The sequence below is a fragment of the Cricetulus griseus genome, chromosome 2 (genome assembly GCF_003668045.3).
Source record: "Cricetulus griseus strain 17A/GY chromosome 2, alternate assembly CriGri-PICRH-1.0, whole genome shotgun sequence".
Classification (NCBI taxonomy): domain Eukaryota; kingdom Metazoa; phylum Chordata; class Mammalia; order Rodentia; family Cricetidae; genus Cricetulus; species Cricetulus griseus.
In genome coordinates this window covers 163147176-163174442 of record NC_048595.1, presented here as the reverse complement: position 1 = coordinate 163174442, position 27267 = coordinate 163147176, and the positions used below count along the sequence as shown (strand labels likewise).

At 45.6% G+C, this 27267-nt stretch overlaps 1 protein-coding gene across 1 annotated transcript; it reads left to right on the top strand.

Moving 5' to 3' along the window:
- Window positions 1-2052: 2052 nt before the first annotated feature.
- On the top strand, window positions 2053-2634 carry LOC100750478 (60S ribosomal protein L6-like). The gene has a single exon (XM_035439027.1). It carries the CDS (start codon window positions 2053-2055, stop codon window positions 2632-2634), a length of 582 nt encoding a protein of 193 aa, XP_035294918.1.
- The last annotated feature ends 24633 nt before the right edge of the window (window positions 2635-27267 follow it).

Sequence of the window (27267 nt, the reverse complement as noted above, 5' to 3'; positions counted from 1 at the left end):
AGAAAAGCACTGCACAGAAAGCTTTGGCCCCAGGAAACCCCTTGACCCACACACAGGCCCATCAATCACCAGCTGCTCCAAGGGTGGGCACAGTGGGGAACAAGGTGGACAAGACCATTCCCATTGTGGGTAAAGCCCAAAGAGAAACTCAGCTGAGAGCCAGCAGTGGGCAACTCAGACTGTCTGGAGAAGTGAGTGCTTCAGATTAATGGGAGCAGATGAGCCTCCACAGAGTGTCCACCACACATAGCCACTCTAGAAGATAGGCAGTCCAAAGGAACTGGCCAAGTCAGCTAAAAGGACATAGCCAAAGGACAGTGATGTCCATTAGGCTTCTGGAAATTGAACCTTGACTCCTTTATACTCTGTAACAACTTCTGCAAATGTTTTTAATCTTCACATTCAAATTAATACAGTTTTGGCTGCCTGGTATGGATCAATAGTGTACTAAATATGGATTTACACACAAATAGCTCTACAAGCCTATGTGGTCAATAATATATGTTATTAAAGCTCCCTAAATACATATATACAAAACTAAACCAAGGAGTCAGCCTTTTAAGGGTCCACTCATATCTCTTGTAGCAGTAATCCACAGGGCAAGTGAAAAACTGGGGCTTGCAATGACCAGGTGATCAGTTTTGTTTTGTTTGGGTTTGTTTTGGTTTGGGTTTTTTTCTTTGTTTTGTTTCTGTTTTGCAGATCAAGACAATTGCAAAAAGAAGAGCATCAAATCATAGTTTGTACCTTAAATATTAATAAAACTGGCCCACTTGACCCTATAGTTATACCATTGAAGAACCTAAGGAAAAATGGGCCTCCCCATTGATGCAATAAAACATCATGGCCAAGGAAACTTACTAAAGGAATTATTTGGGCTTACAGTTGCAGACAGTTAGAGTCTCTGATGATGGAGCAAAGGCATGGCTGCAGAAGCAGGAAGCTGAGAGCTCACATCTTGAACTGCAAGGCAAAGAGGAGAAAACAAACTTGAAGTGCCATGAGTCTTTAAATTCTTAAAGCTTGCCTCCAGTAACATTGAGGACACTGGATGGTGATCATGAGATGAACAAGGGAACAGCATAAGAGCGTTGGATGGTGATCATGAGATCGGGTCTAAATTTAAGGTAAAAGGCACTGTGTGTTGGCAGAATCTTCATCTATTTATCAACAGTTTCCTGGATGACCCAATCTCTTGAAGTGGTGCAGCCCTCTTACGAATATGGGGACAAGTACCAAATGCTTAAGGATAACAGTAAGAGGAAACAATGCTTACTGGTGAATTATACAAAGGGTTACTTTATTTCTGAACAGTAGGTTACTGGCTCTATTTTTTTATGGGAGAAAACAAAAGTTCCTAATTGTTTAAGACACTAGGATCAGGTTCTGTCATAGAGAGCCAAATGGAATCCTGACTCAGCAGTAACCAGAAATGAACTGTGTGCTGTTCATGTGACTGTGGCATTGAGCACCTGCTATGTGTCAGGTAATGATACCATTACTAAATTTTAGGACAAATCTGAACGCAGCTCTGCCATTGCCCTCTGGAGAACTAAGTGATAAATGCCTTGACCATTCTTTCAGATTCTTCTTTAGCTATTTTTGTTACTTCTTTTCTGTGAGACCCCTTCAGATATCTGGCCTCTCTAGCTAGCAGATTAAATGGTATGAAGTAACCCCTGGTATAAGTCACAGGTACTTGTTCACTTGCCTCATTTAACTTCAATGACACACTTTACCCTTCAAGGGAATCTTGGACTTTTCTCTGTGCTCTTGAATTGACCTTTGTCATATCTGCCACCCACAGGAGAAGAAGGAAGCATGGCTCTTTCCCATCTTGCAAGATGGCAGGTGAAAAGCCGAGAAGCCTGACACAACAGAGAAGAAACCTGAAGCCAAGAGGGCTGGTTGTGATGCCCTTGCTGCTGGTGCCCCTACCACTGGTGCAGCCAAAAAGAGTGGCCCTAAGGTTAAAAAGCCCAAGAAGAGGGAACCCCATTGCAGCCGGAACCTTGTCCCGGTTAGAGGAATTGGAGAGTACTCTGATCTGCTATGGATTCCAGAAAGGCCCTGTACAAAAGAAAACACTCAGCTGCAAAAACCAAGGTTGAAAAGAAGAAGAAAAAGGAGAAGGCCCTTGCTACTGTCACTAAACCAGTTGGTGGTTACAAGAATAATGGTATCCGGGTGGTTATGATTCGAAAAATGCCCAGGTATACTGAAGATGTGCCTCAGAAGCTGCTGAGCCATGGCACAAAGCCCTTCAGTCAGCATGTGAGGAAGCAGTGTACCAGCATCACTCCAGGGACTGTCCTGATCATCCTCACTGGACGCCACAGGGGCAAGAGGGTGGTTTTCCTGAAGCAGCTGGGCAGCGGCTTGCTACTTGTGACAGGACCTCTTGCCCTCAACAGAGTTCCTCTGCGAAGAACACACCAGAAATTTGCCATAGCCACCTCTACAAAAGTTGATATCAGCAAGGTTAAAATGCCCAAACGCCTGACTGATGCTTACTTCAAGCAGCAGCAGCTGAGCAAGCCCAGGCATCAGGAGGGCGAGATCTTCCACACAGAGGAGGAGAAATATGAGATTACAGAGCAGCACAAGGCCAATCAGAAAACGGTGGGCTGGTAGCTTTTACCAAAAATCAAAGCCATTCCTCAGCTCCAGGGCTACTTGTGATCTCAGTTCTCTCTGACAAATGGGATGTATCCTCACAAACTGGTTTTCTAAATTGCTATGAACCTAGTTAAACAGCTTCATATGTTAAAAAAAAAAAAAAGAAAGCATGGTTACTTCCTGTCCCCTGAGTCTGTTCCCTCACCTGTACAGTGTTAATGTTGGGCTACAGTCCCTCTAGAGATCCTACTTGACATCTACAGCCTATCAAGTGAAATGGTGGTTTATCACCCCACATACCCAAGCATTGGCTGTCCAAGACAGACACCAGCCAGGAGCTGACCACTGCTGCCATTCCTGATCCCATGTAAGCCATGGTGACCCAGACATCTCCTAAAGGCCTCCCTGGCGTGCCTCTGTGCCTAAACCCTCCAGAAAAAAAGCAGCAGCACAGGCCAGACCAGGAGGCATATTCCTGGACCATTCTATGCTGAGGGATGGCCAGCTCCAGAACCCGCACCCTGCTTCCCCACTTTTGAAAACCTGCAATGAAAGAGGGAGTACAAAATAACTCATGAGAATAACTTGCCTATCAACTGGGAAGCATGAAGCAAGTATGCACGGGGGCTCTGCTCTTGGCAGCATGCAAATACAATTTTTTGTATGTGATGGTGGCATCAAAATTGATTCATATTTTCATACCTGATTACAATATTTTTTTAGTAATAATCCAAAGGGTATTGGGAGGTAAAATGAGCTGAAGAGCATGGAAGGAAGACTTCAAGTTCCCAAAGACACACAGTACTACTTAAGTGCCAGTGGTGCCCATTTAGAGTGGGGGGTGTCTGTATAAAGACCAAGCCATTTCTCAGCATCTCACTCCCATCCTCAGAAACAGCTGCTCCCTCCCCAGACTGTCAACCACCCTCCTGTGATTAATCCATCCTCCCAGGCAAGGGTGGCCAGGCCAATGGTGCCCCACCCCCTGCCATGGGGGCCATCTTGAAGCCAAGTTTCTCTGGGCGAACTCCAGAGTGGGGGTGCATTGAGGGGGTTAATTACACCAGCTCTGGTGCTATCTCCAACCCAGCACAATGACAATTTGGCAATTGCATTACTGGTACAAAAACAATATGCCAAGCAGCTGGTGGCAGAGAAGTCTGATTTATTAACAGAAATCCTGGGATGGCAGCCAATGTGCCCCTCTTTCCAGAGGAGCAGCAGGACCCAGCAGTCAGTTGATGTGTGCCCTCAATCAGGGCCCAGCTCCCATGCAGGCAACTGAAATTCCACAGTTAGAACTCCATAGCCTCCTCATTCTTTGTGTGGTTAAGTTGTGTCTGGAAGACATGCAGATCTTCTCCTGCTAGAAGGATAACAGGTTAATACCAGGCAAGGCAAGTTGTGGTGTTTACCCCTGGGTGGAGGCTTTTCTGTACTCAGCAGGCTGAGGCAGGTGTGTGGATGGAGCCCAGTGCCAGGATGTTTGAGTGGCATTTCAAAGCCTTGGGATGGCAGAGTAGGAGTATGCGAGAGTAACCAGAAAGCCCATTGGAATGGGAGGAGGGGCCCTGAGAAGTGAGGGCAGCAGTGTGCTGACAAAAATAATACTAGTATTGTGGTTTTAGTCATGCCACTGTCCTTTCCACCTCCTCCACATATTCAGTGGCATCTCTCATGTACCAGTTAGCCAAAGCCCTGGGACCTCCAGTTGATAACTCTCGTGGTGGGCAACCAGTGGATGAGAGGCCAGATTGAGGAAGCCACCATCCATCATGCACCCTTCTGTGTAGACTTCATCACTGGCAAGAAGAGTAGGAGCTAACCCTCCACCACTATGAGATGAGCACTGAGATCCATTGAGGGTGAGCTATCCATGGGGGAATTGTGGACCCAGATTAACTCTGCTCAGTTCCTCTCTCCGGGAAGACAGCACTGGGTAATAAGAGGTGGGGACAGATTTTTCAATTAACCTCTCTACTAGCAATCCACTTACTTCTGTAAACTTCTGTAGCCTATGGATGAGCGTTAGCCTCTCTCACAGGGATGTTGTATTGCGTAAGATGGTTCAGGGGAGGCCTTTACGGACTCTAAGGTTCAGTGTATATGGAAGGAATCACTGTTGTTATTGTGACTCTGGAGATAGGGAAGGAAGCAATGCCACCCTGATGGGCAGAATAAACACCTTTGCATTGAGCTTCAAGCCCTGGCAGTGAAACTTCAAACAGAGTAACCTGAGTCTGTGTGGCCAATAAGGGAGGGACAAATGGCTATGTTTGCCTACGAGGTCACCATGAATGTCTAAAGTGTATGGTCTTCGGCAGTGGTGTATCTGTAAGTGACAGCTACACCACCCAGTGTGTGTTTCCACAAGGAGCCTACGCTCACCCTTGGCCCCAGACACTTGTATCGAATTGAGTCATTCCATGTCATCCCCAGGTGACTGTTTCATTTATTAAAGAGACTATACCCACTCAACCTACTCATGAGTTATTATAAGGTATTAAATCTGTTCAAGTATTTAATCCACTGTGACATAAGAAATATATAGTCTCTGTCCCCAGTTTTTGACACAGATTCCCAAAAACCATTCAATTTTCTTAGTGGTTGTGGTGAGAGACACATTACACAAAGAGCCCTTTTTTATTCTACTGAAGCAGCTTTGGGCAGGCTACCAGAGAACCTCAGAACAGAGGCTACACACACACACACACACACACACACACACACACACACACACACACACACACACACAAAATTAGAAGCTTGAAGTTTTCAGCTCAGCCCCATTCTCGAGAAGAGGACAGGGGAAGCAGAGACCAGAGACTGAATTGCTAATTCACGATGCCTGTTAAAGCTTGCATCAGAACCCCTGAACTTACAAGGTTCTGAGCTTCCAAAGTAGCAAATGCATCCCTGTACTGGTGGCACAGCCTGACTCTGTGGGGACAGAAGCTCCTATGCATGAGACCCTTGTAGACTTCACCCTATGTGGCCTCCATCTGGCTGCTCATTTGCGTCTTTTATCACATACTTTCTAATTAGCAGAGGTATTTAAATAAAACCCCCTGGTTCTGCCATTGTAGCAGATAAACCTAAGGGATCCCTGACTCCCCAATAGTACACTGAGCAACTGGTCTCTTATGCTACTGATACCTTAGCCTATGGGGGTTTGCCCAAACTCCCAGCAATTAGTGTCAGAACTGAATTAAAGTGTTGAGTCAGAGTAGTACTAGACAGATTCCTGGTAAGGAGACCCTAAACAGTTGGTATCTGAAGTGTTGTGTGTAGAAAAACAATTTATTCTTTTATCCATTGTCTTTGTTGCCCAAACACACACTGGCTGTTAATAGCTGAGTGCTACAAACCGTGTTCTGCTCAGAAGTCAGCACAAAGGCCAACCAGCACACTGTGAAATTCCAGACGGCAGCATCAAAACTGTAAAGCAGAGGTAATACTTTCAAGGTCAGAGTTTTCCTCACTCCCCTCCATTTCTCCCTGGGCTGCTCAGATGTGCACTCCCATTCAGCTCTGTACCATAAAACCCAGTTTGTGGAGATCCTACCCAAGCAAGAACCAGAGCAAGTGCTCCTTTAAAGGCAAGTACAATAAACTTTCAGCCCAGAGCATTTGTTCATTTTTAATGCAGGTGATTAAATAAGTGATTTTTTTAAAAGAACTCCAATGCCTTTGGTTAAACACATTAATATAAATGATTTAAGAAAGCTGATTTCCTAATGAGTTGAGAATTTTATATTGATTCAGTAATTACAAAGCATATTGCAAAATCAATGGAATACTCCTGAAATTCACATTGATTGGCTAGCTTCAAAAACATTATATTGAAAGAGACGATGTATTTACCAGTGTGAATGGGTGCTCATGTTAACACACTCAGTGACAAATGGAGGTACTCAGGTGGACCTCGGGCCACTTGGAAGGGACTTGCTCTGTGCCCTTGTTTCTGCTCTTTTTTCTCACTTGGTTCTGGCTTTCAAAGCTGCTGGTTAATGAAACATTAGATTATTACTCCCTTGTGCATTCAAGTTTTCAGGTCTTTATACAATAATTAATTAGGATTATGTGACAAGGAGAGAATTTCCACCAGGAAAAGAAAAACTAATGGTACTGCTTTAACAAATGATGCTTAAACTCCTATTGACTCAACTTAATTTATTTAATCTTTCTACCTAGACCACCCTGAAGGTAATTATTCACATTAAATACTTTTAAACTAGTATCTTTTAAGTCTGGGATTTCTCACGTAGCCACTTAGTGTCTAATAAAGTTGGCTTCTTGGGAATGAGTGTTTCAAATTATATTAGAAATGGATAGGCCCTCAGAACACATACCTCGGTGCTTTTTCAAAGTGTGATGGACGGATCACCAAGCTCAGCATCACCTGGGAGCTCATTAGAAATCCAGATTCTCAGGGACTAAATCAGACCTGACCCTGAGCCGGGACTGGGGATTCTGCTACCACCTGGAGTTCAAGAGCACAGGTATCAACCCTTCCAATTTCCCTGTGAGGTGTGTGTGTGTGTGTGTGTGTGTGTGTGTGTGTGTGCGCGTGCGCGCGCGCGCGCGCGCACGTTATAGCTGTGTTATGTGTTGCAGGGCTCCAGAGAATATACAGAGACTGTTTTCAAGAAGCTTACACTCAGGGTAGTGTAGCGGGCTTTCTTGGACGGCCAGCCCCCAAATCGTAACATGGAGTCTTATTAATTATGAATGCTGGACTTATGCTTGTCCTACTGGCTCTTTTAACTTAATTTAACCTGTTTCTCTTCATCTATATTTTGCCTAAGGGCTTTTACCTTTCTTTCGTTCTGCATGTCCTACTTCACTGCTTTCTCAGTGTCTAGCTGGCTGGCTGGCTGGCTGGGTGACTGGCTAGCTGGCCCCAAGTGTCTCCCTCTCTTTCTCCCTCATCCTCTTCTCCTAGATTCCTCCTCCTCCTTATTCCCTCTGCCCACCACCCCCACCTATCCTTCTACTGCCTAGCTATTGGTCATTCAGGTTTTTATTAGACCAATCAGGTACCTTAGATAAGCAAGGTGAAACAGCAGCATATCTTTATAAAGTTAAACAAATGCAGCATAAACAAAAGCAACACGTTTTTACATAGTTGAAGTAATATTCCACAATATAAACAAAGAGGCCTCTGTGACATGGCTTTTGTTACGGTAACACCATTGAGGATATGGGGCCTTTTTAAGCAGGGGGGACATCCTTATTTGGAAATTGTATTCTTTGAATGGAAAAACTCACTCATCACACGATGTTATATTAAACACATTGAATCCTCTCAATATTATGGCATATTAGTTAGAAGGGTCCTCAGGGGTTATTCAGTAGCTTTTTATTATGATAAATACATAGAGAAATTTAGCAGTTAATTATATACTCTTTAATAGGATCACTAATGATTTGTTGTTCCTATTTGTTAGACCAAGAATCAAAACTTGGACTGAGTGTTGGCTCCTGAGTTGAGTTCCCTGGCCATCCCTGAGTGAGGTCTCCTTAAAGCAGGAATGTGCCTCAGAGTCTTCCTCCATGAATATACATTTCAACAGAAGGGATTTTTTCGCCAAATCTTTGAGTACAGACAGGCATGGCAAAAGGTACATCCTCACCCAGACCTCCTCCAGCTCCATCTGGATGCACTAGCAGTGCCTGTGCTCTGGCAAAATGCTGCAGTAAGAAAGATGCTGCCTTCTGAGTTCCAGACACAGTCAACCCCAGCAAAACTCCCACAACTCTGCCGTCTCAGGGCCACCACCTCTCACATCCTTTGGGAATCCGATGCATCAGAGTGTGATACAAAGGGATTCCACATGAAGAGCCGGCTTCTTATCCCACCTCAGAGGGCTATACATATCAGCAAAGGGCATGAGCCTTACCCTAAAATGGCCTGGCATCTGTGGAAACTAGTTCAAAAAAAGTTATCAGTAGAGAAGGGGTACCCCAGTGCCACTTGGTCATGGGTATGGCTGATCTGAACTCAGCTGGGCCACTTGTCCCCTTTTGAAGAGGGTTCCCTTTTAAATGGCCCAATCGATACTCATTAGGCATTGCCAGTTCCATGTCTCTTCCTAACTGATTTATCCACCATGCTATAAAACCCATTAAAAATTAATCCTCTAATAGATGAGGCCTCAAATTGGCTGCTCCAAGGTTCCGGACACAGGGCAGATGCCCATTGCCTCTAGGAGGTAAGACCGAGAGGCCAGGGTCATACAGGAAAAAAAAATCATTCCCTGATCCACAGAAGACTGTAGGACCAGCCCTTGTAGCAGTCACCCGCCCCAAAGAAAGGCTGTGTGAAGTCATCCTAATGGACAGGGAAAGGCTGTGGGTGTGGCTCCCTGGCAGTGTTTGCCTGCTGTGCACAGGCCCTGGGCTTAGTTATCACATGGAAAGGGACTCAACTGAGGAATCTCCCTAAGAAGGGGAAGGAAAACAGGACCTTGAGCAGTTCTCTGCCTGCAGTTGAGCCCATCTGGAGTGGTGGTGGCAGCTGGTATTCCTTACATGGAAGGCCCAGCCCTGCCATGTGGCTGGCACTGCCTGACCCATTGGACATTGTTTCCTCATGTGCTTCTTTCTCTTCCCAGCCTCTGGGCAAAGACATCCTTTGAGTCCTCCTCCCTCTGCTTCCATTATCCCAGTCCTTTCCTCCTAAGCAGTCTCATCACTCTAGCTACCAGCCTTTATAAATTCATTCACTCAGCAAGTAAAGTCTGTGTCAACAGCACTGTGCACCAGGTGCTGTGGTCAGAGACACTCAGCCCTCTCCCTGTTTCTGGCAGTCTCTAGTTTTATAGTGGAGGAAGAGCAGATGTAAATGTGTAATCCCAGGGGAAGTATGGTGGAGGTTCAGAATGAAGAGAAGACATGAGCAAAAGGCAAGGAGACTCAGGTCCCCTTCCTGAAGGAGGCTGTGAAGTCTGGCTGGAGCCCTCGTGGCCTGGTGTGGAGGAACCAAAGATAGAAACCTGTAAGGACAAGGCCAAGTCCAGGAGAGGGCTGAAAACCTTCCAGCCCAGGAACTGAAGGCAGGAGTAGTGAAAGCTGGGGCTAGACAAGAGGCAGAGATAGACAGCCATGCACTCAGGAAGTGATAGGAACTTTCCCTGAGAGAGGGAGGTGGGCCAGGTCACTGAGGGTTCAGTGTCAAAATGACAGGGGGGCTGCAGGTGTCATCCAGGGGACCTACTGAGATGGTGTACATTACAGTGAATGGCTTGACCCAAGACAGTGAGCTTGAAGGTGATGAAAGAAATAATGCAATGAACTCTCCTGAAGGGAAAGAGCTAGATGCCCTGGGCCAACTTGAAACATGGCTGACAGCAACCACACTTAGTGATAAACTAATAGATCCAAACATAGTATATTTTTGTAATGTTTTATAATGTATCTATCTTTTAAAAACAGTGCCTGTTCATTCATTGACTTATCCTACAGACACTTAATAAGCATCTACTATATTCCAGGCACTGTGCTTTTGCTGAAGAAATGATAATAATTGTGACCATGCTGGGTCCCAAGAAACTTACGTTGCAGTGTCCTGTTGACACTGCATAAGCTAATTGGAGGAGAACTGCCATTCCACTTCTTTCTCCATTCAACACATGGTTAGCAGACCTTCTCCTGAGAGAAACAGCTGGCCTCTCTCACTGGGGAGATATGTCACAGTGTTGAAGCTCTCCTCTCTACATAATCTTGCCTGCAGTTGACCTGCCCAGAACATTATGGCAACCCCTCTGAAGGCTGAGTGAGAGGTCTCCAGTGCTTTGCTACTCTTTGAACTAAAGGCCAACTTCCACAGATTTTGTGAAGTATGCTAAACACTAACTGGGTGGCGATAAAGTAGTCAAGGGACAAGGAAGAGGACAACGATGACTTCCCAAAGACGAAGTCTGGAGAGGTGGGGCCTGAGATCATGGATCAGAGTGATGAGAGGCATGGAAACAGAGCAAGCATTAATTAAGTCACAGAGGTGAAATCCGACCATCCACACCTCTCAATGCTAAGAGAAGCAAGAAGAGAGATTTTTGAAGCCTTGAATGGATGGCCATCAAATGTCCTCTTTCAGGGACAGATGTCAAGACCAGATGAACCAATAGACAAGCCCATAGTGGTAGTCCTGATGCACACTGGACAATGACATCCAAGGTTGGTACATACACATGAGGTCATGGTGGGTTTTCCTTATCAACAGCCTAAGATTTATGATCACTAATTCTGTGGAGTCTGTATATCTCCAGGCATGTGTGTGTTGATGAATTTCCTCCAAGGAACCCCACCATTACCATGGCATTGCTCATCTAATTGTTTCAGAACCTGGTATGAGGCAGGTCCCCACATGCCACAACCAGGATCCTCAAAAGAAGATAGCAGGGCTGGGGAGATAACTCTGTAGTTAAGAATATTTGCTGTGCAGCAGCCACACAAAAGTCAGGCATGGTGACACATACCTGTCACCTCAGCACTAGAGGAAGTGGGGGACACCAGAGGATCCCTGAGGCCTGATGACTATCAGCCCCACTGAAACAATGAAGGCTCAGGGCCCAATGAGAAACCTTGCCTCAAGGGAATAAGTAAAAGGGTGATAGAGAAGGATGACCAGCATCCTCTATCCTTGGCACATGTGCCATGAGGGTGCATGCACACACACAGACACACACAGAGACAGACACACAGAGACACACATACATACACATACACAGACACAGACAAATGCACACAGAGAGAGACAAACACACAAAGACATAAACACAGACACATAGACAGTCACACATAGACAGTCACACACACACACACACACACACACACACACACACACACACACCACAAACACATAGCACATACCTACACACATATACGATGTGGCTTTTCACTTACTCTCTGGCTCAGAAGTTGGTGTGAGAAAAACCCTTCCTCCCTTTGTTCCATCCTCACATCCCTTGTTAAAAATAGGTGCTCACTTCCTAGGTTCCCCAAGACCTGTGTCAGAGGGGCTGGCTCCATGAACACCTCTCTTCCTCTGCTCAGCCTTAGACTCCAGCTATCATCCCTCCTCCCTGCTGCATTCCTGGCCCAAAGCTGCAGCCATACAGTGGCTTGTTGGTGGACTTTCTGATCACCCCACTGGTGCTGCATACATTTCTTGGCGAGGTGAAAAGACACATCAGCCCAAGTAACTGTCTTTCCCCAGCTGTTAGTTCCCATCGTGGCCAGCCTTGCTGCTGAGTCCATGAGAGGCCCAAAGTGTTGGCTCTGGATTTCTTTCCCAGGTAGTGTGGCCATCTGTTTCTGGCAAACAGATCTATCCAGCCTCCACTACAATGTACTGACCACAGACTAGGGTAAGCCACTCCCAAAGACATGCTAACATTTTGTACCATTCTACATAAGGCTCCTCAAGCTCTAAGAAAATAATGTAAAATTTGAGCCTCCAGGGGCTTTCCCCATCCAGGCTCAGTATTTCTTCCATGGCTCTCAACCTCTCCTATCCACTCACCTATTTATTCAACAATACATTTTAAGGACCTACTGTGTGCTGGGTATTGGAAGTGTCAGATGAGCATGGCAGATCTGCTCCCTGCCCTCGTGGGCATTGTAGGAAGAAAGGGAACAAACTTGCCTGCATTTTGCCTATCAGTGTTCAGGAGTGAACAGTGTTTTTATGAAAGTGTAACCCCAGAATTTCTGGTCCCCTCTGCAAAGAAGACTGGAGCAGAAGGGTCATTCCAGGACTTCCTCTCTGTAAGTAATCCCCAGTGCTCAGTTCTGCCTGCATCTGTCTCCCTTCCCCTTGCCTGGCCCTGCCAGCCCCTCCCTCCTCTGACCACCACAGCCTTGAGCTATGCTCCTGCCATCCTGGCCCCTCCTGCACCCTTGGCCTTCAACCCACCCCTAGCTCGAAGGAAGAGCGGCAAGACTAATTTCATTTCTTTTCCTTTGGTGAGTCGATCTGTGACAACCCTTTTTATGCATTTAATTCATTCTCAATTTCTCATAATCAGGGGGAAGGTATCCCCTAAGGTTAGGCAAGAGCTTGTCAGAAAAGGAAAGGAAAAAAAGCCAGTGTAAATTCACAGAGGTAATCATAGTCTATCTCCACTTCCCACTGCCCGTGGAACTATTAACTAATATCGCTCTCTAATCTTTTTTGTACTTATTTATTTTGTAGCGAGAAACTAGCGTTATAAACACCCCTACTGTCAAAACTTGTCATCCCCATTACCTCTAGGCGGGCTTCATCTCTGTTATTCTAATTTCAGAGTTTCTCAAAATTCACAGCCGCTGGAAATTGAGTACAAAATCCATTATCATTTGTATATTTTAATTATGCAAATGAGGCAGCTCAGCTGCGATGTCCGGGACCTGCAGGGATGCCTGACTTGATTCTGGGTGATTACAATTTATCCAGTCGAGTCACTTTAATTGTAACAAGCTAATTACATTGTTTCATTTGGCTTTAACAAAAGAAAAGGAGACAGGAAGCTAGATGTGGCTCCAGGCCCCCAGAACAGACCACTGCCTCTCTCTTCCCAGGCTGAGGTAGGTGGCCAGGAGAGTGGGCACAAGCTTTCTCTGCTCAAGGGAACACTTAGCAGGGAACTCTGGAGGAAGGGCAGCCAAGGTCAAGGTAGTCAGAGACACCTACAGTCTGTGATGATAAGTGGACTTCCATTCCAGCTGGGAGTTTGCCCAGTGGTAAGCTTGGCCATGGAGAAGTCAGAGAATCTTACAGAAGGGTCCTTTCCATCCAAGCTTACTTGGACCCCAGTCTCATCTGTGGGAGCCCATCTAACTTCCCCTGCTGGTGGATCTTGTGTAAAGGTGACACCTCTGTCTAAATCTGTTCATTCCTCCTAGCACTGGAGGTCACTGAGAATCCAATGAATGTGTGTTCCACAGCCAGATAGAAGATGTAGACATAGGCAGGAGAGAAGAGAATGGAGATGAGAGCAGATCTGAGTACATTTGGCCAAGGGAGGAGGATGCTTCCAGAGCCCATTCAGGAGGGTTACGTTTTTATATCTATGATCAATGAGAAACATTTACACATTGAAGCAGTTGTTGCCTCTCACAGTCATTACTGCCTGCCAGTGAGAGAAGGTGCTTAAGCTTACAAGTGTGCTTGATATTTCAGCAGAGTGACGGTCCCAGGAAGCACCAGGCTCACTTCCCTTAACAAATGACCATCCTCGAAACTGAGAACAACAGCAGTAGAATTAAAGTGTTTCTACAAGGGAATGACTCAAGACTAGCTACAGTCTGGGCTGCTGCCAGCTAACTCTTCCTCTCCCAGTGCCAGAACCCACTATCCCTGAGTCTGGACCTCAGTCACCTGATGAAAGATAGTAATCTCCACACCAAAGTCCAGAAATTAGATTTGTCGCCAGTGATCTCAGCTAGTCAGTTAACCAACAGCCACTCATTGAGATGATAGTATAACCACCGTCTCTGCTTTCAAGATAGAAGTAAGCTTTACAGACTTTCAAAGAAACAAAGTAAGCAGCTCAGAAGAGGTCTGAGGAGAGAGAGGGATGGGAGTGGGAAGTATCTGTAAGTACCATGGTCTAGTTCACTTCTGAAGGTGTTAGATTCCAAGTGAGGCAGACACCAAACCAGGTGAAGGCTGATTGGATTCTGTTATGATGGGTGTAACAGTCCAAGGCTCCCCTAATTATCTGGAAATAAACAGCAGAGGTGAGAATAGACTCAGCCAAGCCAGGGACAAAGACAGAGGAAAGGGGTTTGCTGCCAACCTTCGAGAACTAAACCAGTAAGGTAAAGGGTATCTTCCCATCAAATCCATGACACGACAACTGTGTGCACCTGCAGTGCGAGTACGGATACCAGTGAGCTGACAACTCTGTGTGTGTGTGTGTGTGTGTGTGTGTGTGTGTGTGTGTGTGTGTGTGTGTGCACCTGCAGTGTGAGTGCGGATACCAGTGAGTTGACTACTGTATGTGCACCTGCAGTGTGAGTGTGGATACCAGTGAGCTGAAAGAGATGGAAAGTGGATGAGGGAGCAGCTGAAGAAGGGGGCCAGCCATCATCAGGATGAAGGCTCCTGTGTTGCTTGGTAGAATGGGGAGATGCTGGGTGCAACTGAGGGGGACTTAGAAAGAATGTGAGTCTCCTCAGAGGGGCATGAGAAAGAGATCTGAGGAGGGAAGAACAGAATGGGCAACTATGTAGAAAGAAAAACTTCAAGAGGCAAAGTCAGATGCTGGAGGGGGAAAAGACGGAGAGAGGAATGTTTAAGAAGTTGAAGCCAGCCACTGGGCCCACCTCTGTAGTGCTCTGTAGTGCTCTGTAGTGCTCTGTAGTACAGCCCCCAGCTCTAGGTTGGAAATGTCTCCTTCTTGGTTTGTTTGTTTTCGAGAGAGGGTCTCTATATAGTCCTGGCTGGCCTGGAATTCATTATGTAGCCCAGGCTGGCCTTGAACTTGCAGCAGTCCACCAGCCTCTGCCTCCAAGAGTATCAGTTAACAGCATGCAGTGCCACATCCAGGAGCAATTCCTTTCTGTTGCTGGACAGCCAAAAGAAGAAAGCTAGTGCCACTCCCACACTCCCACCTTCCAGTTGGAGGTCTCGGAGACAAATGATTTTGTTCATACCTCTCTAGGTGATGTCAGCCTCTGTTTGGATATTTAGTGCTGTGTTGAGTGTGTGTTTGATACAGAAAGAAAAATAAATAAATCAAGGATGATGCTGCCGCCTGGATTCTCCAGCTCTAAGTAAATGAGAGCCAGATGCCCAGTTCCTCACTGCTTTATCAGATGACTCCATGGAGTAATTAGAATACTTTATGGCATTGACTCACCGATTCTCATCGTGCCCTAGGAGGGAAGCACTCCAGATCATTACCTTCCCCATGCCCAGGGAGAGCCATAGCGTTCTCTCCATGTGCTCATCCTGACAACACCTGTCCCCAAACATACTGGAAGGAGAGAGCCAAGCACACTCGGGAAAGATGAAAGAGCTGGAGCCAGCTTCTAGGAAAGAGACCTTAGTGATGGAGGGAGGGTCCCAGTGAGATGCAGAGATGCCTCAAGGCAGAAGGGACTGAGCTAGGCATTGAGAGAAGCGGAGAACCAATGACAAATACTGGGACTACCTAGCCATGGAAGAGACAGGGAGGAAGGGGGAGTATGCAGGCTGGCTGAGGCCAAACTGGGGACCTGGCATGGAATGGAGACTGAGTGACATCATGAAGAGGAGATGGGGATGGGGTAGACCCAGGGGTTCTTTGTGGGATCTTCAGAAAAGCATATTCCAGCCCTCTGTTGCTTATTGAAGCTTTCCTCATCTGGGAACAAATCTTAAGCCCTCTTCATCCCTGGAAAAGGTGGCCTTAGAGTTCACATTAATCTATGCTATTGATCAGTAGCTGAATTCTGGAGAGGGAATTAAATGATCCAAGGATCCAGAGTGAGGTGTTTCTGAGACTGGATCCTGGATGGTTGACTCTCACTGCTAAGGCACCTTCATCCCTCCTCTTTCAAGTCTTTCTCACACTTGACAGGAGCCATATTGATGGGTCAACAGGAACTTGTTTTTATGCTCACATGCCTCTTACTCATTCTCTGGTCCAAGTCATTCAGGAAACTATTAAGGGCCGGAACCACACTTTGGGCATCCTGTGGGGCCTAACATAGGACTACAGTATGGTACTGTCCAGCTTGACAAGACCATGTGCAACAGGCGGTGGTATGGCCACAAGCCATGGAAATTTTGAAACAAGACACACCAAACCTCCAAGAAATTTGGAGATGTCCATAGAAGAGGCATTGGGAACTTGCCAGAGGAGCAGGCAGGAAGGATGAGGAAGAAATGAGGAGGAGATAGGAGTAACAATTAGCATCTATTGTTATCATTGAAGGTCTCCCCACTATTGCCCAATATTTGTTTAACTATGTAAAGATAGTTAACAAAAGGATATAGCTCCTTTAAAAGGCACTGCTGTGCAGCAGAGCACTTAAGCATCTGGAACGCTAACTAGAAACAGCAAGTAAAAAGCCTGCCACTATGCAGGCACCAACTTCCTAGAGCTGGGGCAGTGAAATGCAGATCTTGGCCAGGCCTGTGGGCTTAAGTCTCTCCTCTCATGAACCCAAGGAGGGGGTGGAGTCAACTATCAGAGCCACATAGTGGAGGGCCTAGCTACCACTTAGAAATTTAAAGTTTGGCTTATGCAGTCACAGAATGCTAAAGGTGCACAATAAAACATGTTCAGACCAAAACCAAAAAACCTTTAAACAGGTTACAGTGTGCGTAGATGCTTAAGAAATTAAAAAAAAAAATGGGTATAGACAGTCATAGGGAAAAAATAGTTTAAAAATAATTGAGTAAAGTTTCTAAAGAAAGAATAAAGTAATATAAAAAGAATAAGCCACATAAAGTTGGAAAATACTCAGGGAGTCTGGATCCTGTATGGTGCTGTGTTGGCTTTGAATTTTTTGAATGTTGATGAGAGAACAGTAGCTGGTGAGAGACATGGGATTGTAAAAGGGACTGATGAATGAAACCAGCCTAGATATAGGGATGTCTTAACATTAAAATGGAATTCAGGAAAATGTATTGAGTTTGGGAAGAGGTTATGCTTTTGTTTCCACAGGAAAGGAAAGGTTGTAGATTCCTTCAAAATTAATAGAGACCAGATATGATAGATAGAGATCGCCCGAAAATCTTGGCTACAGACATAAAGAGATAAACCTAGAAAAACTACAACATGGGTGGCATATATGGTGATCCCTTGACATGGGGACAGCTCTAAGGCTAGATGAGACAAGATAAATCTTGTTGATTACAGAGTCCTTATGACTTATTATTACATCCTTTTATATGGCATGAACAGAGGTTTGGTTATACAGTCCAAACAAACTTATAAAGTTAACAGATATCTTTTACCTGCTCAAACATAAAACAAAAAAATCATCTTTGACTGGCTTGTGTATTACACACAGTCCATACTATGTTAATGCAGATGTGTGTGTTACCTTTGGACGTTCATGTATTTTCAGAGCAAGAGGACCAGACACCAAGTGATCCAGCATCTCAGAATGCCTCTGTTGCAGCTTTCTCAGAGTTCTATGTTCATAACAACCTCAAGGCTGCTACCTGAGATGTTCCAGCTTCACAGACTACTTGAGCCAAGACTTCAGATAAGCTCTACACTTTCCCATTACACAATGACTAGTCAACAAATTCTGTAGGTAGTTTTATTAGGACTTGACCATTATCTCAATTTTGCACACCTGCAAATCTGTGGACTCAGCTTGGAAGGAGATGCACTTGTGCTTGGTATTCCTGAGACTCTGAAACTCAGCAACATATTGCTGAACCCCCGATAAGCTCAACCTCATGCAATAATCACAAGGCATCTGTCCCCACACAAGCCCAGGGTATGACTTGAATGGATTTCCTGGGAACTTGTTGGCATTTGAGTTAACATTGACCATGAGCATAACCAGGAATCACTAAATATTCACTCCACATGGCAGAGTAATCCACAGCATGGCAGACAAAGATTGGAGTATCTTCTTTTCTCTTTCCATCAGTTTATGTGGGACCCAGGAGGGAGGGACCTTGTCAAATAGAACCACAAAGGGTATGTGAGGACTCTGCTGTCTGCAGCTGCTACTCAGGGTTCAGGGGACATTGTGGCTATTTCTTTTCAGCTTGATGGCATTTTCACACAGATGACCGATTATGTGAATATCAAAGGTTGTGTGACACAGGGCGCATCAACCTTTCTACCCCTTGTTTGAAAGATCAAGACGAACTTTATATGCCATCCTAGAGCCATCATCTAGTAGCTGATGGAAGCAGAAGCAGACACCCACAGCTAAACACCAAGCTAAACTCTGGAATCCAGAGAGGGAGGAGTGATGAGCAAAGGAGTCAAGATCAGGCTGGAGAAACCCACAAAAACAGATGACCAGAACAAGGGGAGCTTATGAAACCCAGACTGATTGCTGGGAAACCAGCATAGGACTGTTCCAGACCCCCTGAACAAGGATGTCAGTTTGGAGGTCTTGTTAATCTATGGGGTCTCTGGTAGTGGATCAGTATTTACCCTTAGTACATGAATGGGCTTTGGGAGCCCACTCCACATAGAGGGATGCTCTCTCAGCCTAGACACACGGGGAGGGTCTAGACCCTGCTCCAAATGATATAACAGACTTTGAAGGTCTCACCATCCCTGGAGAGAAGAAAGGGGATGGGATAGGGGGTTGTGGGGGACAGGGGAGGAGAGGAGGGAGAGGAAACTGGGATTGACATGTAAAACAAGCTTGTTTCTAATTTAAATTAAAAAAAAACTTTACTTAAAAAAAAGAAAGATCAAGACATATGGAGTGCTGGGGGTCACCCATTTAGCAGCTCCAAGGCCAACCAAGTAGGTCTCTATACTTCCATATCCAAAAGTCTGTTTGCTCAGCATGCACCTGCATTGAGTTGGTGCCTTGTACATTTGCTCTTCCAAATGATCAGCCCCAGGGTGAGACTTTAAGCAGACTGGCCTAAAGGAGTGAGGCCATGGGCTCAGCCATCGTGCCAAGCTTCTCCCTTCACTGCTCTTGCCAACCCTCTGCATCTAAAACTCCTTTACCAGGAGACAGGAGTGTCCCCAGAGTGAGACTAATTGGCGAACAAAGCACTTGACACTGCGTCCTGTTGGGTATTTCCATGGACAAGAGGTCACCCAAACAGCACATACATGACTAGTCCTCTGTCTGCATGCTGCCTCCATACCAATCACTTGCAAGCATCTCTCACTTCCCATTAGTTAGTTTGGGCCCCACTTCACAGAGTGGATTGCTGAGGTCAGCATAATCATTGGTGAATCACCCAGAGTCACGGTGTTCCACTGGGCAGGCCCAGAGCGCTTGACCTGAGACCCACACAGCTGACCATTGAGCTCAACTGCCCCAGCTCCTTGACCAAACAAACATTTGTATTCTTCTAAGTTCATTTTTGTTCTGTTTTCTCAATATCATCTTCTCTAGTTTTCACAGCAGCATTTTAATTGGAGCCAATGAAGGGTGGGGAAGGTTATTCTGACTTCTAGTCTGCCTGGCCCTGTGTCATAGGGGCTCTTCCTTGGACTGGGCAGGTGAGGTGAGATCAAGAGCAAGGAGAGGGCAGAAGCCACACTCAACAGTCAAGACACCAAAGAGCAGTCAGACTTAGTTTGTGAGAAGGAGGAAACACAGAGTGGCAGAGCAGGTCAGATGCTTCCCACTCTTCCCCTGGAGAAGACAGCCGGGCAGACAGCTATAGCCTCCTGTATATCGTCTCCCTTCACACTGTTGCTAGAGGTGGTTTTTCTACTAGCCATCTCCCTACACAAAATCGAAGAGTCCATGCCACTTGACACCAAATGGCACAGTTCTCAGGCTTTCTGTTCAGTTGCTCCCACTTCCTACAGAGACTCCCATATCGGAGCCAACCCTAGACTCACCATCCAAAGACTAATGCCAGATGATCCCAAACTCCCCTCCCCCAGTGATGCAAACTAAGGCAGCCACCCTCTCCTGGCTGTCCACACCTGATGCAATAGATGGCAGTTCTAAATAATTAAGGAGAATCATTTTGTAATGGCCTGACCCCTGAACATGGCACATCACTCACTCTGATACCCTGATTCCCCTTGCTCCCTCCTCATCTCCCTCACTCTGACAGCTCAGCCTTCCCTCCTAGGCTGACACTGAACACCCATCAACTGACCCCTGAATATTTCACAGCTGAATCATGCTTCTGACACCCCTTTCGTAATACAGTGAAATCATGCGAACAACCGGGACGGGGTGGCCTTGATGGTCCTTCTTCAGCCAGGCAATGTCCAAAAGCTCTGCCATAGAAGATCACACCAAAGAGTAGCAGGCCTGGGAGGGAGACCTTGTGACAAGGTAGGCAGCCCTTCCCTCCAGGGTCTTCACGCCCAGGAAGAACAAAAAAGCTTCACACAGAAAACAGGAATCCCTCTGTACAAAATAACCAAATAATTTCTCTGTCCCTGAATTTTATGCAGTGTTTTAGGGCAGATCACCTCACGTATGCCTGGTCCTGTGGAAGATGACAGGGAGATGTGACAGGAAAATGACCCCTGGAACCCAGGGGCTTGTGACCCAAATGGGAGAAGAGGACTCTCTCTTGAAACTATTGGAGAAAATGGCAGAGGTCTAGAGTTGATCTGTAAGAAGCTCCCAACAGCTGCCCGTGGAGACCGCCATGATGGGGGATGTCTTTTTGTATATGTTTCTCTTATTGGTTGATGAATTAAACACTGTTGGGCCAATGGCCAATGAGGCAGTAAGATAAGTGGGACTAGGAGAGGAGGAGAAGTATGGGAAAGGTAGGCAGGAGAGCCCACCAGGGTCAGTAGCCATGTAGCAGGCAAAGAAATTGCAGGTCTGGCATTCTTTGGTAAGTCAAGACCACATGGAAATACATAGATTAGTAGATTCCTCTGCCCTTAAGCCATCAACCCCAGCCCCAAACAGTGCAGAGCCTGGCAGAGCCTCCTTGCTTCTGAATCTGAGCAGGATGGAATCAATGAATAGCACATTTCTAGGCTGCATTCCCTCAGTTTACAATGTAGTAAACTGTACCCAGGAATCTGTATGCTGTTTTCAAACTGACAAATAATTTCAGGTTACCAGGTGACAGTTTGATATTTGTATATCTACATTATGGGATGGTAAGACTGGGTTCATTAATCAATCATCTCACATACATAAACTATTTTGTGATAGAAACATTTTATTGCCGCGTAAAAACATTACTGCCAGTAACTTTGAAGTTCACATGACAGTAACATTACCATTGTCACCTAAGGGTTCAGGTTTCCTTCTTGGAAGAAATAGTAGGACCAGAAACCACATGACCCAACACCAGCATGTCACATAAGTGATCTTGTATAGTCATCAATAGCTGTGGTCACTCCCAAGGGTCATCTGCTTGAAGTATAAAACAATGTAATGCAAATGGCTGGTCTGCAGCCAGGATTACGTGAGAGTTTCCTAAGCACCTGGAGATGAGAGAGAAGAAAACCCACAAGAAAAGGCTGGCAATGCTAGAGAAAGAATACCAACTGTGTGATTTTGTTAAAATCATTTTCTTCCAGCAGAGTTATAGGCATGCAACCAGTACTCAATAAATCTCTGCAGTGGGGCTAGGGGATGTACTTCCCTAAGTCACACAGGCCCTGAGTTCTGTCTCCATCATGGAAGAGAGAGACAGAGAGTGGGGGAAGGGAAGGAAGATGGACAGAGAAATGGAAGGAGGGAGGGAGAGAGGGAGGTGAGGAGGGAGGGAAGGAGAGGAGGGGGTCCTAGATCTGCTGTGGATCTGATTAACCAAGACCTGACTAGGTCTGTGGTCACTTCCAGTACCTAGCCCAGGACCCTGCCCACAGATATCTCAGGTCTAGGCATTGCTGTGAACTTAATACCCTTTCCACAACCCTTACAGGAAGCAGGAAGTTACCTTCCCAATCCTTCACCTCCCCCTTCTTCTGGGGAAGTGGAAACTATAAAACATAAGGCTCCTTGGGGTACAGCCCAAGTGTGATTATGAACCCTATTCAGTAGTTTTTGAGTAAGACAACAGGAAAAACAAATTGCTTTTCCCCCAGTTTGAGCCCAAATAATGCCAGCGCCGAGATTTGAAGACTCTAGGCCCTGGTGAGAAGCTAGGATAATTACTCTGACAAGCTTCCAGAAGATTGTGGAGAAGTAATGACTCCGTAAACAACCCAGAGCATCCTTCCCTCCTGGGCCCTGCGGATTTTGGTGAGGTTCTTATTTCTGTTTTGCAGATCCCACCCTTGGCAGAATTGAAACCCCAAATCCTGGGCTTCAGGATTCATTTTGGCCTTTATAAACCCACCTGAGTTTTCTAACCACCTCTTTCTCAGGCACCCAGCACAGTCCTCAGCCTCAGCCTCTCCCCATAACATAGGAATGAGGAGTGAGCTAATAATACTTAATTTTCATTGAATTCTGTGTTTATCTAGCATGGAAAGCCCTGTGTTCATCATTACTGCAAGAGTGATAAACAAGAGTAAGAGCTAGTTCTTGTCCTTCTTCAGCTAATAGGCTTGGTGGCACAGGGATAAACTCACCAGGACTGGAAAGTCGGCCAAAAGCCACAGGAGGAACATAAGGAGTGTGTGGGCAGGAAGGTGACTTGGGCCCTGTGGGGTAAATGGCTTGGACAGACAGGACAAAACAGGTTCAAAAGGGACCAAGGTCACAGCACAGCATGTGGTGGAGTTGGAACTTGAATTCACTTTACTCCAATATCCATGGTCTTCCCATCAGTCCTCAGCTACTTTGACTTTCGACAATATGAGCCAACCGGGAAATGGGCTGGCTGGGGGTGGGGGGTGGATTATGCCCCGCTATGGAGGTCTCTCAATAATACCAAGCTGAGGCCGGGTGGTGGTGGTGCAAACGACTTTAATCCCAGCACTCGAGAGTCAGAGGCAGGCAGATCTCTGTGAGTTCAAGGCCAGCCTGGTCTACAAAGCTACACAGAGAAACCCGGTCTCTAAAAACAAACAAACAAACAAAAAACCCAAGCTGTATGACCTTGGCCAAGTTATTTTACCTCTGGGTCTTCCTCATCTAGAAAACCCAAACTGTAGCTGTGACTAGAGAAGTACTGTGAGGGCCAGTGAGATGGCTCAGTAGACAGGATGCTTGCTGCCAAGGGGCCAGTGAGATGGCTCAGTAGACAGGATGCTTGCTGCCAAGCTTGACCACCTTAGCTCTATCTTGAGAACCCATATAGTACAAGGTCCTCTGACCTCCACATGACATGTCTGTGATCTACACATAGATACAAAGAGCATCTTAAATAAATAAAATAAATAAAAATGAATGTAAAAGGAATTTTTTTAGAGAGAATTATTTTTTAAACCAGGTATGGTGTGGTTAAAGAGATGACTCAGCCTGGTAGTTGCTGCTCTTGCGTAAGACCCACATAACAGCTTACAACCATCTATAAACCCAGTTCCATGGGATCAAATGCCTTTTTCTGGCCTTTGCAGGCACCAGACATTCATGTGGTACTCATACATGCATGCAGGAAAAACACTTATACATCCACAGAAAATTAAATGTCTCTCAGTCTTAGGGTTTCCATTGCTATGAAGAGACACCATGCCCACGGCAACTCTTATATAGAAAACATTTAATTGAGTGGCGGCTTACAGTTCACAGGTTCAGTCCGTTACCATCATGGTGGGGAGTATGATGGGGAGCATGGCAGGAGCATAGCAGGGAGCAGGCAGACATGGTACTAGAGAGGGAGCTGAGAGTCCTACATCTTTCAGGCAACAGGAAGTCGACTGAGATACTGGACAGTATCTTGAGCATAGGAAACTTTGAAACCCACCCCCATAGTGACTACACTTCCTCTAACAAGGCTATATCCACTCCACCAAAGCCATACCTCTTAATTGTGCCACTCCCTATGAGATTATGGGAACCAATTACATTCAAATTACCATACATTCTTTAAAAAAAAAAAGTCATGGTGACTCACACCTGTAATCTCAACATTTGGAAAACTGAGAAAGGAGGATTGCCTCAAGTTCAAAACCATCCTGGCTTAATACTGTCTCTCTCTCTCCCTTTCTTCAACATGAGACAAATGAACCACAATAAAATAACTAAAACTGAGACTTACTGGTTGGTGCTGAAGTGACAAGTGGAGAGGGCAAAGGTCCCCGATGCTGTATACAAGTTCTTCAGTCCCCGTGTTACAGTTAAGAAGCAGACATTTAGGGAGCTGAGTGAGCTGGGCAGAACACATGGCCACACAGAGACTGAACTGGCTGCTGAGCCCCACCCAGTATGACATCTCACAAAAAGCCTGTGATGCTGCCATTTGCATCTTCTTGCCTTCTGAAAGGGAGTCTAATACTTCATTTAAGATGGCACATTTACAGCGAGCTATCAGACACAGAAGTTAAGGCTCATAATGGCAATAATCCCCCATGCTGGCCCATGTTGAATGGGAGAGTGCTAGGTAGGCAGATATAAATACAGGCTTTATTACACCACATCACAAAGCAAGAGAACTAATGTTGCTGGGACAGCATCCATCCCCGAATTTCCTTACTTTTGCTCGTCTTAATTTGCAACTTTATGTGGCATTATCATAATTTTTTGCATTATGTAATTATTAAAGTGAGGCATATCATATTTATTGATTTATTTGATTTATTTAAAATGTAACCATTGCCCCAGGGCAGGTGCATGTACAAAATGCAACAGTTAAATTCAATCCAGCAAATGAATTCCCTATTAAGAAAAGACATTTTAGAATTGTCAAGATGATGAGAAACCTTTCTGACAACATCTGGAGAGAAAAGATCTTAAGAGGTCATCTAGTCCAACCCTCTGCCTCAGGCAGAGTTGCTCCTAATTGCCAAAGGCTGAGAACAAACTGGTTTCTCTTGCAATTCTAGAAAATTCATATCCATTCTCTAAGACCAACATGCCTGGCCTGTATCTGGGAGGCTTCTTTTTCCTTAAAATCCATGTTCCCAATAGCTTGCTACTTCAGGCTATAATCATCACATTCTTAAAGACCATTGCTCAATCCATCTCTTTTCACCCCTTCCTCATGCCTTGCATCCTAAAAGGCTCATATGAAAGCATCAAGATCTCACTGTAGAGTCTCCATTTTCCAGGGAGAAGACAGAAAGTGCAAACATCCTCTACTTCTCCTTTGGTTCCTCATTACAACTGGCATCACTCAGTTCCTTGAGCAATCTTTTCGGTCTCTGAATCTCACTTCAGTCTACCAACCCAAAAGGGTCTGTACCATGACTGTCTCACTGGATATGACCTTCTCCCCGGGATTTAGCGAAATGTACAATTCTAATATCCTCAGTACATATGGAAGGGAAGAGAAGGGGAGGGGGAACAAGAAGGAAGAATGGAGGACAGGAAGATGAGAAGAAGGGTGGGGGAGAGAGAAAGATGGAGGGAAGAAGAGGGAGGAGTAATGGAATAGGGAAGACGGAGACAAGGAACCAAATTGTCCAATCATGCCTTCCCACTCCTTTTCAAGAAAAATCCCAATTGGTTTCTCTCTCCTGCTGAGCATAAGCAGTTGGAGTGTTCCTTGTCATCATTAGTAGTTACTGCTTTTCTCAAAGTTCCTCTGGTCTGCTTGAAAGTGTCTCATTCTCCAGAGCACCATTTATCCAGAGGCAGCGCAGGTGCAGCCTTTCAGGCTATATCCTTCTTTCTGCTGAGATACCAGGGCTGGGAAAGCAGTTGGGAAGCTGGAGCCTACAATGAGCTCTGGATCTCTGTCTAGCAGCTTTCCCAGGGATGTCTGGCCTTGGCTACAGAGGCTTGAGTTAGGGTAGGGACTATCTCAGGCAAGGCTGAGGTGAAGTTTGGTGAGAAGGAGAGGCACTTCTAGGTGAAGAAGTCATAGGCAAAGAGAACACTGCTGTTGTAGCAATAGGATTTGAGAAGTTATGGGGGGAGCAGGTAAAACTTGCTGACTTCTGGGAAAGTGAGACTGAAGCCCCAGGCCAAAATCTCCATGACAAAAGTCAACAGAAAGAAATGGAAACTTTTACAATTGAGCTTTGAAAAAAATAACACCCAAAGAGGACAGTTGCACTCTGAGAACAGCTTCTTAAATTAAAAAGATTCAGGGGTGGACAGGTTTTTCAGTTCATTGCAAACGCAGTATGAATTAATAAAGCAATATAATTGTCCCCAAAAAGCTAATTAAAATCCTTATGTGGTATTAATACGAATTTAACTTCTGTATTGAAAGAGGTGAAGCTCCCACTGTGTGGTCTGTGTATTGGAGAGGCCACATCCATGCTTCTACTTTCTTCTTCTGGCCTTGCTGGTTTAAAAGGAGCATTGAATTCAGCACACATTTGGAGAGATGGAGAAGACACCAGGGGCTTCCTTCCCTAAGCAATAGTGGAATTAGAAATTCCTGGGATTCCTTAAAGGAATTTCAGTGTTCTTTGATTGAGCTGATTCCTTTGGCTCCCACTGGCCTCATCGCTCCTCTCTGGCCTCCGGGGACTTCACTGAGTTAGATTGTAGGTGGGCTGTGCAGTGGTCAGAGCGGCCGGGGTCAGGAGCCTTGCTCCTGCCACACCTCCCCTTCTGCAGAAGTGACCCACACTGGAGGAGGCCGTTGATGCTGTATTGCAACCCCCACCCTCTGAACATGGCTCTCAAAGCTGCATGACCAATTCTCCAGACCTTAGACTTCCCCCGAACTTTTTGGCTTATTGCTTGAAAATACCTGGTGTAAGGAAGGAACTTGAGTTCCATGTCATTGCAGTGCCAGGCTCCTTTTCCACGTGAGTTTCCATTGTGGGCATTTAAAGGAGTAATCAGGAAACCCAGAGGGTTAGAATTGGGCCACAGCCCTCCTAACTATAATCTGACAGAAAAAACTTTTATTCTATAGATGTGGGGAAATGTGAACACTCTGATCGCAAGGACAGTTACCTACTTCTATTGAATATATAATAAGACAGTCTTTCTCTCTCTTCTCATTCAGTGGGCACATCTTCAACACCCTGTGTCTATTCCTTCCTTTACCTAGAGTATAAAGGA